At 30.1% G+C, this 12735-nt stretch overlaps 3 protein-coding genes across 13 annotated transcripts; 2 read left to right on the top strand and 1 right to left on the bottom strand.

Moving 5' to 3' along the window:
* Positions 1 to 99: 99 nt before the first annotated feature.
* On the top strand, positions 100 to 1914 carry LOC117209872. The gene is made up of 6 exons (XM_033452313.1): positions 100 to 306; positions 418 to 602; positions 683 to 740; positions 814 to 1288; positions 1376 to 1543; positions 1632 to 1914. Exons 1-6 carry the CDS (start codon positions 297 to 299, stop codon positions 1768 to 1770), a joined length of 1035 nt encoding a protein of 344 aa, XP_033308204.1. The 5' UTR covers positions 100 to 296; the 3' UTR covers positions 1771 to 1914.
* Positions 1915 to 2657: 743 nt separating this feature from the next.
* Positions 2658 to 4388, bottom strand: LOC117209798 (SET and MYND domain-containing protein 5). The gene is made up of 5 exons (XM_033452191.1): positions 4245 to 4388; positions 3786 to 4078; positions 3393 to 3708; positions 3146 to 3323; positions 2658 to 3053 (listed from the first exon to the last, which is right to left on the bottom strand). Exons 1-5 carry the CDS (start codon positions 4287 to 4289, stop codon positions 2725 to 2727), a joined length of 1161 nt encoding a protein of 386 aa, XP_033308082.1. The 5' UTR covers positions 4290 to 4388; the 3' UTR covers positions 2658 to 2724.
* Positions 4389 to 4552: 164 nt separating this feature from the next.
* LOC117209796 (poly(U)-binding-splicing factor half pint) lies at positions 4553 to 12300 on the top strand. Of its 11 annotated transcripts, none has more exons than XM_033452186.1 (12): positions 4569 to 4705; positions 5228 to 5279; positions 5597 to 5747; positions 6338 to 6401; positions 6513 to 7353; positions 7617 to 7777; positions 9315 to 9373; positions 9989 to 10202; positions 10715 to 11201; positions 11283 to 11494; positions 11568 to 11961; positions 12043 to 12152. In XM_033452186.1, exons 5-12 carry the CDS (start codon positions 7221 to 7223, stop codon positions 12150 to 12152), a joined length of 1770 nt encoding a protein of 589 aa, XP_033308077.1. In that variant the 5' UTR covers positions 4569 to 4705; positions 5228 to 5279; positions 5597 to 5747; positions 6338 to 6401; positions 6513 to 7220. The 11 variants fall into 11 exon arrangements, with proteins under 11 accessions (XP_033308069.1, XP_033308073.1, XP_033308077.1 ...); XM_033452184.1 differs by having other exon boundaries at positions 5597 to 5776; XM_033452178.1 differs by lacking the exon at positions 5597 to 5747 and having other exon boundaries at positions 4553 to 4705; positions 7288 to 7353.
* Positions 12301 to 12735: the final 435 nt, after the last annotated feature.

Here is a 12735-nt window from a genome sequence, read left to right as displayed (position 1 = left end):
CAAATGGAAAGTCTGTGTCGCGCGGTTAGGGTTTGCTTTTTTGACTGACGAGGTTTGGAGGCGCTTTTGTAGTTCGTGACGTGGCGCCACTCATGGGTTGATTGTGAAGTTGGTCGAGGGGGCGCCACATAATCTTTCTATTTTGGCGGGAAATAAGTTACGTTTGCATATATGTTTTGTTAATGTGTGAAATGTTTGATAATAGACCTTAATGGATTTTGAGAAAGTTTCATAAATTTTGACGCTAATATAAAGTTACTCTGTTGTTAAATTTTATTCCGTTTTTGCTGTACATAATGCCGACCGGTTAGTATTCTTTGATAAATTAATATCTTGAAATGTCATTTATGAAATCAAAGAGGTTATTTTGAAACGTTGAGTTAAAATTACACTAATAATTTCTTTTAAATCTTTTAGCAACGTCTACATTTGTACAAGAGATAGTTAACGTTATTAAGAGATTCAAGTTCGAGGAATTAGAATTATCAGTAGCGCCAGTTTTTCCAGAAATATCGTGGAATAATATAAGATCCGAATTAATTAAACATCACAAAAATTTTACATCACACAATGTAGCAGAAGTTATTAAAATGGTTGTCATCGTAAGTTTTATGTACAGGCATACAATCTTATTAATTTTATTTACTGTTATATATTGCGTTTCTTTTATTTTTTATTATAGGAAGAAAAAGTTACGGAGAAAATTTTAAGAGATCGTTTATCAACACTACGATTAGTTGGTAAGACACACAAAATTCAATCATAGACTTTATTTATTTTATAGACTGATGTAATGAAATTTTTATATTTCAGATATAAGCTGGCACAGTAATAAAAGAATGTGGTATGGCTATATATTAATAGGATCTGATAAAACTGTAAATTATTTCATAAACAGAGAAATTCAAAATAATATGCAAGATAATTTTGATTCATTAAATATGAAAATTAATGTAAAGATATATACACATAATGATATTACATATATGTCTTTAACAGCAACGAAATATAAAAATAAAAAAGGAAAAGAAAATCGACGTGCAATTTCACACGTTTTTGCTTTATTTATGGGCCAAAAATATTTTTTTTCTACCAAAAAAACTATTTCATCTGATATTTTAAATACTGTAGTAAGAAGTTTGGGTTATAAAAACTCTAAAAGATTTAAATTGATGGGTAGAGATCTTAAATCTTTGAGCAAATTATGTTGGAAGAGGAAAGAAGGAACAATGAATTCTGAAAATATTAATAAAACTGTGGTATATGAAGATGGTGTTCTTGATAGAAAGTAACATATCTTTCAAAAATTTATATGTAAAATGAAACTTAAAAGTTCTAAAGAAAAGTAATATCACATATCATATATATCCTATAGGAAGACGGGCATAGACTTTACTCAACAAAAGCAGCGGGTAAAGTATGCAGAAAAATGTTTTGGTGATAATCCTCCTACCTTAGAAGTACTTGTTGTAAATGGGCCTAGTATGCCTCTGTCACATGAAGGTGTATCAAAAGAATTACCAAATGAAAACATGCAAATAGCGTGAGTCCTTTTTAAATAAAATCATATGATTTAATATTTTATAGTTTTAACAAAATTCTATTTTTTTATGTATTTAAATGTATTTCAGATGGGAATTTCGCAGTCACAACATTGTTGCATGTTTAACAAAGTTAATAGAACGACGTATATTGGTTACACCAGTGCCTCATTACATATCAAATTTAATGACATTAGGAAGAAATGTATTAACACTTAAGAAGGATTAATAATTAATATTTAAATGTCATATTATACTGGTATGGAGCTAATGCGAGCAAAGCTTGCCTATTACTTCAATGATCTTGTAATTATTCAAATTCTAAGAGACGAATTAGTAAAAACGTATTACCATGATATATAGACATAATTTATTTATTTTTTTAAATGTTTTTGTTATTGATTTTGACCAATTTTTTAATATCTTTAAATAATTGTTACGTATAAAAAAATGTAATTTTCATATGTCTAAAAATAAAGAAACATAGTACATTTTTCATTTTCTTTTTCAAACGTTTTATATTAGTCTCATTAATTAACAAGGTTAAAAGAAAGCTTATGATGTAGGATACGTGAAAAGTGAGATGTTATTTAAAGTACAATAAAAGTATATTAAAAGATTCTATAAATTAATATACTAGTTATATTAATTTACTATTATATTAATATACCAGTTATATTTACATTTATATATGTATATGTATGTACATATATATTACAATATATAATATCAGGATAGAATATTTTCACATACATACAATTTATTTGATACTTACAATACAATAAAACGGCTTATAAATAAAAAGCTTTTATAGATAAATATAATGTGTCTTTTAATTATGTAAGTAATATCGAAGTTAAATATTAAATATTAAATATTTTATTTTTAAATGTATTATGGAGAATTAGTATATAGAAATACTGTCTACTAATTGATTTCTTGTAACGAAATGTGTTGTTTTATTTGTAAATATGTTTAGAAAGAGGTAAAACCAGATAAAGAATTATATCTGTAAATAGTTCCGATTTTATATTTAATGTTTATACGTAATTACTAATATTATGAGCTAGTAAAATAACATTACCTATATAAATGCAAGTAAATTGAAGTGTATATATATTATGATATATATGAATATTAAAAAATTTACTTATATGCATGTATATTATAAAAATTCGTATTTTCAGCTGGAAATGTCGTCATCGTCTATTTCATCTTCTGATGTTAAATCTGGATCATTAACTTGTGATAAGCACTTATTACAATAGCAATGAAATAAATATAAAGAGCTTAAGGCTTTCTGTCGAGAATGTCTACTTCTTTCTAGACAACATTCATCAAGGTAACTTATGCATATTTCTTCTTCAGGATGAATATCACGTATAGCTTTTAGAACCAATACATTGTTTGAATAAGGAAATTCCACAACTGCGTTTGGTACACAACTATGATTTATTGATGATTGAAAGATATAAAGACCAGAACCTTCATTGTTTAAAAAAAAAGCTACCGCTAAAAAAGATAACATTAATGATAAAATAAAATTTATACTTGTACAATTTATGTAACAAACATAAATTCATATTAAAATCAGAAAAACTTACCTTCTTCCATATCATCATAAATTCGATCTATTAATTTATCAACTTGGATTCTTTCATCTCTTGGTAATTCCAAAGCAGATACATTTTTAACCCAACGACTAAATGCACTAGTTCCAATTCCCTGACCATTTGTACCTACTAAAGCTAATAGACTTTTAAAACCTTCTGGTGTAAACCACTGTAAATTAAAATTTCAACAATTTATTTTATAATATAGCATATTTTGAATTATATTTACGCTACATACATGTTCTGTAAATTCTGTATTTACGGCTTTCTGCATCATTTGTCTGAGCACTTCAATTTGTCCAATAAACTTTTCTCCTAGTAATTTGTGTGCAATTTCATGCGTATCATTAACTGTACGATGACAAAATTGTGAGAAAGTTGAAAGCATTTCTTCTTTATTATCAGCTTGATTAACAAGAGCTACCATTTTAATTAATAACATCGCTGTTGCTGATTCTGGTGGGTAATGCATTTGCTTCCATGTTTCATTTAATTGCACCAAGGGATGAGACTCATCCTTTTCTCTTGATTGTAAACATATTGTACAATGATATCTAAAATTTTTACATTTCATACAGTTATATATAATGTTCTTAATGTTAATATTAAATTTATGGAATTGTAATATTACCTTAAAAAAGCATCATTCTGGCATTCAATACTACAATATTTTGTGCCACATTCAGGACATTCTGTAATCAAATCTTTTTTTGTTTCGCAGCATTCTGGATAAGGTAAAATAATTGCTGAGTTTCCAGTCAATCTACGTACATTTTCTTCAGCAGTTTCTAAAGGTTTTAAACAATTGTCACAAGCTAAGTATCCATAGTCTAAGTTCCATGAGAATTGACAACAAATTATAGGTTTTTCTTCTAGAATTGTATCTCCATATTTAAATGAACGTACAGCAAAAAGACCCTTGCCCTGTAAAACATTTATAATTATTTTACTTTTAATAATAATCAATATTTAGATTCCTATATTAATAAATGTAAGGAAAGTTTCGTATGTCTTTCTCTTTTAAGTTAATAATTAGAAACGCACAAATTTTTATATAAAATAATGATTAATTACATGTGTACTGTTATACCTTTTCATTGTTAATTAATCTGATCTGAAAGTCATTGGAATCCATTGTAACTTGATCCCTGACAAAAAAATCACATTAATTTCTAACCTTTAAATGCACGTCTGTAATTGTTACAATGACACCACTATAGTCAAATTGTAATTACAGAAACTCTGAACAGTTATTTATAATAGTAAAGAATATTATACATTGAGGTGATTCTGGGTTGATTGTATTTTTGTTTAAAATTTGAAACTGAAATTTCTTTGTTATTCATTTAAACGATTATTATACAATTCAACATGAAATTGTTACTGACTTACATAGTACTTATAACACTTCCGTAAAGGCAAGCTTCGGATCATTTTGCACATAAGTTACTTGTTCAGAATCGTTTGAAATTTGCTTGGTAAAGTAGGTTTAAAAGAAGTTGGACTCATTTTATTGGATCACAAAATATAATGAACGGAGCGATGGCCATGGTAAGTTAATTACTTCTGCAATTATTATTTCTGCAAGAAATATTGAATTGATAGAAGTAACAAATTTTTCGGATCATAATGGCGGTTGTAAAATGCTTGTAATGTACATACTTATGATTAATACTTTCGAAGTATTCAATCAAATCTATGATAGTAATATATTTCTACAATATTTTACTAACATCCTGTTAATAATAATTCAATATATAATGAATACAATTATTAACTTTTTTTCTTTTTAGTTTTGTTTTTAAGTTATATTATTTTAACATAGATTCATTAAAGATATGTTTATATTTTTTCTTGAATTCCTTTTCACATAATTGTAAAATATGTTTTCTTTTACTATAATGACTATAATGGATGTTATTATATTTAAAATCATATTATTATGTTTATATTATTAGAACTAATAAAAATGATATTATAGTAGTTCAATAAATAAGCAACGTAAAAACTTTCTTTTATTAGTAATCACTAATTTTTATCGTAAAATCTAATAGATGTTTTATATGTTCTTAGGCACCAACATCCAATAATGTGGAACCTCCAAACAAGAAACCTAGAGTTGAAGGTACATTGCTAATATTCCCAAATAAATGTATATCTCTAATGTACACTAATAAACTATACAATTAAGCGTACAACTGGAAAAGACGGTGAACACAGAAGCAACAGCAAGCATAATATATTTCTAAGCAAAGGAAATGATGAAGAAAAACATATATTATTTATTTAGGACAATCAGGTGCTAGCTTTCTATTAAACTGCTGGCAAGCTATAAGTGTTGAGTGGTCTATTGCAGTTTCAGAATATATTTTGGTAGGCTAGGGTGATAGGTGATCGTTGGCCCTCAATAAAACTAATGTATGGTTGTCCTTCTGTTCTGAGATGTTACAGCGGAGAGACAGTACAGAATCTGTGGCCTACGACTGAGCTGTGATCATGAGCGTGCGCCAAACAAAGAAAGAGAACGCTACATTCGTTGAACAGAACAAATCAGAGTTTTGCAAACTCCCACTGACACAGCATCTATTGTCGAGTACCAAATATGATGCGTATGTTAGATAGGTCAGCATTTTAGGGTAATTTTCTTTCATCCTAATTATAAGCTTCTAATTTATTTTATTAAAGTAAAAATAATTGTTTGAATATGTTTTATTTGAAACATTGATGTACTAAATTTTGTTTTATTTCATATCTTCCTTTTTACTTCAATGTCCTTTTTTGCTATAATGTAAATAATTTCTTTGATCCCCGATTTAATTTTTAAGTGCAAAAAAATAAGGCAGAAGCTTATAAATAGGAGATGCAATGGCGATGTATGTCTTTTAAGATTTTCTTAATCACATTTATATTATTACATAAAGATGAGGTAATTTGTTCGTTTATTAAAGAAGAGACATATACCTGTTATAAACAAAAAGAATGTTATTAGAACAGGGTGCACATCACAAGCAAAGTATATTTTTACGAAGGTCGATCGCGATAAATTTTTTTTTATTAATTAGGATCGCCATTGCTATACAGAACATGTTAGGGTTAATTACGTGATAGGTTGGAGAAGGCAAACTGTAAGAAAATGGCGCAGAAAATGCACTGAGAGTATTCTCCTTTGCTTTGTGCTTACAGATTTGTGCGTCGCCTCAATCTCGGATAGTATGCGCACAACCATCATTGCTCAGCCCAGAACACGGTTAGCTGTTAATCAAATGATTGAACAAAGCTAATAGTATTAATTCGTGAAACTGCAAAAGTCATAAAAGAGAAAAAGAAACGTTTCAACGTGTTCTGATTTCTGTTTCAGAGACTAGCAGACCAAATTGGTTATGATCATACGAAACCTAATCTAGTTATTGGTAGTCTTTTTTTGGGGCTGATAGTGTAAACAGTAATGAAATTTAAATGTGAAAACTCTGTTAATTGAATAATTGCAATGATTTCTCTTCAATTTTGATATTGTTTTTAGCATACTCTTGACGTTATTTCTCTTCTAAAATATAAAATAACTTTTATTTTAATGGCGTGAAAAAAAAGAAGGAAATGTATTTCTATTTCAAAATACATTTGTATGAGTATATACATGTAATTGTGTACATACATTACTTTATATACAAGAATAACGTTACTGTTCTTGATTGTTTTAATTTCTTTGAACTTACAGTTTGGAGGACGATCCTATCGCAGTGGGAATTGCTGTACGACATCGTTACTTTTTCCGTCTCTTTTTAAGTCATTTCTTTCACTTTTTATCCATTTTAAAGACTTTATAGAGATATATAAAACTTAAGAAAATTATACAGTATACTTGTATACCAAATATTAAATATATTGAATTGAATATTAGTTACATGTATAATTCAAATTCTGTTTAATTTTAATGAATAAGAAAACTAAAAATTAAGAAATCGAATCAAATGAATTGTTCTGGTACCTCTATCATCGCAAAAAAAAGTAAAAAAGAGTCAAAGCAAATATTAGACAACAGTTTTTAAAAAGTTCGTATGTGTGTGTGATGGTGGAAGTACTGAATGTAATATGTATTATATTTCATCTTTGTCTAATGCCAACTTTCTTCGTAGGGAATGCATCAGAGTTCTTGCCCGGCCCTATATATGATCTCAATCAAATAAAACAAGTTGTTGCTGGTATGTAGTATTACAATATTATTTCATTTTTTAGAAAAAATATAAGCTATTAAAGTAATTTAAATAAAATATTTAAGATTTATATATGATGTTTATAAAGAAATTGTGACAATTAAAATTTGTTGCTCCAATTAAAGTAATATTGAGAGTCAATAATAATTTAGTGAACAAATAGCTGATAAGATCTGAAAGAACATTATTGTTTTAAAACATGTATTAATGAAGTATGTCTTATTTTACATATAATATTTATTTTGTTACAGGACCTGGAGCTAAATATCTTACATTACCTGGCATTCTAGGTGCGGGTCTTCCAAAAATTACATCTGAACAACAGGATACAGTAAATAGAGCAAAAAAGTATGCAATGGAACAAAGCATCAAAATGGTTTTAATGAAGCAGACTCTCGCGCATCAACAGCAGGTAATTTTTTAACATGACGCTAACAAACTTTACTCGCCTAACATACATTTTACATTCCATTGTACATTCATAGATTTCTATATTGAAAAAATATCTATCTATTCTTTTATTACCATTGATTTGTTTGAATAAGAATGATCAGTAATGTGTTAAAAATTCCATTCATATAAACGGAATTAATAAAACAATTAACATATACAGGGTGGTTGGTAACTGGTGGTACAAGCGGAAAGGGGGTGATTCTACGCGAAAAAAGAAGTCGAAAATATAGAATAAAAATTTTTCGTTTGAGGCTTTGGTTTCGAGAAAATCGACTTTGAATTTTCGCTCGGTACGCGTGCGGTACGTTATAACGGATGTCATTGTAGATCATTGTCTCGATGGAAAAATTAAAAAAAAAAATTTTATTCTATATTTTCAACTTCCTTTTTCGCGTAAAATCACCCCCTTTCCGCTTGTACCACCAATTACCAATCACCTTGTATATAATCAACAATGGAAATGGTATATAGTAAATCAATCTTCTATTAAATTTGTAATATTTAATTGAATGTTGATTGTTTATACTTTATAGGAATGAACAATGGAATTAATGTATACATTTATGAAATGATACATTAAAATTATGGGGTTCTTTTTTGTCTCAAAAAATGCTATTTATTAAAAGATGGATTTACATTTCTTCCTCTATTTAGCTCTTTGCCAGTTATATAACAAAAATTGAGAGAAATATGTCTATAGCGTTTTAAGCTGATGTTTGTCCTTACAATTTAGCTCGCCCCGCCGAGTAATCTTTAATTTGATCCTAAATATATTAACCTGTGTTCGTTATGACGAGCGAGTAAAGTCAAAAAATATAACAGAAATTAAAAACGAACACTGGAACCTAACTCTGATCGGTTGATTTTTTCTCCCCGCAGAAGAATAAGTTGGTCCTGCGGCAGCAAGTTTTATTGCTAATGTGCAGGTTAGTGTCAACCAAGTCAAGACAGAAACGATACGAAACCGCCTTACAATCAAACACTCCTAAACGTTTTCCTGAGTTACTACTGTAAGCGAAGGTTAGATATCTTGAGAATAGTAGTCGGCGGGAGCAGAGCTGTACCAGCGCGAAGGAGGACAAGTTTTTGTGCATGAATCTCTGGATGATTTGAGAAAAATAATCAATATAAACTTTCGAGCTCAACTATTCTTTCTCTCTTTGCTGCAAAGATACTGTACTTATATTTAGAATACAATGTTAAAAATTTGAATTATTTTTTGACTTGACTTTGTTGAAGATACTACATTTAGATTATTATTCAATGAGTTTATTATGAAAATACTTGCAGTTCACATGTTGCTTTGATCTGTAGTTTTGAGTGTAGTATCAAGATTTTAACTTTGATTAATTCCTTAATCAAAGGTTAAGGTAAGAGTAGTTGAGTAACGAAGGTGGAATGGTAAAAGAGCTTGGGGGATTTTTGAGATGAATGAGACATGGTGTATGTAAGGGGGAGGGATATCAATAGAAGGCCTATGGTCCTTTGTGTTACAGCAAATGGCTAGTCAACGGAATCAGGTGCAGAGACAGCAGGCTCTCGCCCTCATGTGCAGGTTTGTTTGTTCTTTGTCTTAGCCCTCCAAATTTCGTCTTCGATACTCGCCGTTTTAAATAGAAAATACATTCTAAATTTAATTGTGTATAGGCTAAAAGCTTCCATTCGTCATTCAGATTAGATTTTGATAAATTTTAATTATTTAGAATAAAATTATATATACGTTCTTTCTACTGTTAAGAATTTTAAATCATTCGAGTACAGTATTATGAACTTCATTTGTAATTCTTTCAGTTATATATATATACTGTCCCAAATTGGAAATTCAAGTTTTTCAATAAATTTCTGTTTAGTAAAATCATGTTATAGTCACTTATAACGGATATATTTTTATATGATATATTTATATTTCAAGTATTGTCGAAGTATTGTGCTTTATTTAGTATATATATATATTTAGATTGGCAATATTTTTTTAAATAACAATTCCTTTACACATTTTTTTTTAGAAGAACCTTCAAAAATTTGTTCTGCTTTTTTTTTCCTTTTTATTTGATTATGATAGGATACGATTGTGAGTATCTTAATGAATTAGGATATAATTGAACAGTAATGTCTCGGTTTAATATAACGAAGGGCGACTATCACCTAAAATAAAATTCCTATATGACAGGGTATATGTGGGCAGCATCAGTTTTGAATTAAAAGAGGACACGATTAGGCAAGCTTTCTTGCCTTTTGGTCCTATAAAATCAATCAACATGTCTTGGGATCCAGTTACACAGAAGCACAAAGGATTCGCATTCGTCGAATACGAGATACCTGAAGCAGCACAACTTGCTTTGGAACAAATGAATGGTGTCATGATTGGTGGACGTAACATCAAGGTAGCAGGACGTACCTATATAACGAATTTCCTGTCCCCCAGCAATCCTATCATCCCGCCGGAGGTCGGCAAATTTTTATTTAGCCTTATCCAATTTGAAATTCCTTTTGATTGAATTGCATTATATTTAGAAAATGTACTTCGGTCAAAAAAATCTTGTTAAACTCTTTAACGATTCCATTAGATTCTTACCGTAGATTTTAAAATCTCTTATGATACTACTTTTTTTTTTTGATATTTTTACGAACATAACAATGAGTTCTAGCATTATTTTAGACAAATATGTGTTTTGGTAGGAAAGATTTATTTGTATAAAAATTAATACTTTTTATTAGTAAAATTATTATTAACACGTCAAAAGTTGTGTTTGAATAAAGAATATAGTTCCTGGACCTAATCCTATTTTTATACTTCTCTTTTTGTAATTAAAATATTAATATTTGACAGATTCGTTACAAATACTTTTCTTTTAATAGTCGAAAGTATTAGTTATGAATTTTTATTTTTCTTCAGGTTGTGGGGCGTCCGTCGAATATGCCCCAAGCCCAGTCTGTTATTGATGAAATTACAGAAGAAAGTAAACACTATAATCGAATTTATATTGCATCAATCCATCAAGATTTAACCGAGGATGATATTAAATCCGTGTTTGAAGCGTTTGGACCGATTACATATTGTAAATTGGCACAAGGCAGCTCGCCCCATCGACATAAAGGTTACGGTTTTATTGAATACGAAACAATGCAGGCCGCGTTAGAAGCTATCGCATCAATGAATTTATTTGACTTGGGTGGGCAATACTTGCGAGTAGGCAGAGCTATTACTCCACCAAATGCTCTTATGGGTCCGCCAAGTGGAACTAGTATGATGCCTACCGCTGCTGCGGTTGCAGCTGCAGCTGCAACTGCAAAAATTCAGGCAATGGATGCTGTAGCTAGTAATGCAGTTGCTCTTGGTTTGACCAAGCTTGGAGCAGCTGCCCCGCCGATTTTGAATCAAGGTATGAGTTAATAGTGATTGAGGAAATTTTAGAATCTGAAATTTTCTTTGAAGTCATTATGAACATGAATTTTATACACAGCTTTGCCTGGTATAGTAAGACCCACTATTGCCCCAGCGACAATGATGGCACCGCCAACTATAGCAACGGTAGCACCTGTTATACCTCCGCCTGGTATAGCTATACCGCAAACTTTAACTCGGCCTCCTGCGATAATTCAACCGATACCTGGACAGCCAGTTGTTATACCTCCTCCAGCTGTTGTAGCACCTACAATAGTAGGAACTCCAGTCGTAAGATTTTCATTTATTATTCTATTCATACGTTGAAAAGTTACAATATTTAAATTATTTGAAATGTGGCTAGATACCTGTTACAACTACGACGAATTCCGATATTATGAGACGGGCACAAGAACAAGCAGCTCATCAAAAACAACAGGAAGAATTACAGAAGAAATTGTTAGAGGAGACAGAACCCCAAACATTACAGCAACAAGAAAATATGTCGATCAAAGGACAAAGTGCGCGTCATCTTGTTATGCAGAAACTTATGCGCAAAGTTGAATCCCGTGTTGTTATTTTACGAAACATGGTAGCCCCAGAAGATGTAGATGAAAGTTTACAAGAAGAAATTCAAGATGAATGTTCTAAATTTGGAGTTGTAGAAAGAGTTATTATTTATAATGAACGACAATCGGAAGATGACGAAGATGCAGAAGTTATCGTAAAAATATTTGTTGAATTTTCTCAAATGAGTGGTAAGTTTATAACGAATTATTGTTTTCTAATTAATTAAGTGTGAATTTTAATTTGATATTGATATTAAATAATCATTTTAGAAGCGGAACGTGCAAGGGATTCTTTGAATGGTCGTTATTTCGGTGGACGTTTAGTGAAGGGAGAATTATATGATCAAGCTTTATTTGATAATAGTGACTTTTCTGGTTGATCATAAGATACTTATTATCTGTTGAATTCGTCAGTTTCTTTGGAACAAAAGAAAAGTTATACTATCGTTGAGTGATATTCCGTGCGTCTAATCGAAAGTACATAATACATCTTTTGAAGTTTCAACACTTATAGTCTATCTTCTGACTGAGAAGTCTAGCTTTTAATTTTTATCTACATTTTTGTAGACTTTAAATTAATAGATCAGTCAAAACTATTATCATTACTTAGTAAGATAATAGTTTTAAAAAATCGTTTTAACACTTAGCCAACCGCGCGCGTCACAGCGAGCTATACGTTTCTCACCGCGCTCGAACAAGTTAACCTATACGCTGTCCACCGCGCATGTTTCCAAGGTAATGATTTTATTTCACGATTTCACATATTGTTTATACAAAACATCAAATTAAAAGTATATATTAAAAGTATAAAAAAATATAGGTAACATTAAAAACATTAAAGGTGATTAACCCTTTCGCTACGGGCGGCTTCTCCGCCGCGGCATTCCCGCTGAACGAGTCGCCGCGCCAAAACAGAGCATAGTACGCGAGAAAGATCATAAACGCGGCCGCGTTTACGTCTCA

Source organism: Bombus bifarius, unplaced genomic scaffold (genome assembly GCF_011952205.1).
Source record: "Bombus bifarius isolate JDL3187 unplaced genomic scaffold, Bbif_JDL3187 scf7180000008194, whole genome shotgun sequence".
Taxonomy (NCBI): domain Eukaryota; kingdom Metazoa; phylum Arthropoda; class Insecta; order Hymenoptera; family Apidae; genus Bombus; species Bombus bifarius.
Note: the sequence above shows the minus strand (reverse complement) of the source record. Positions and strands in the feature narration are given on the sequence as shown.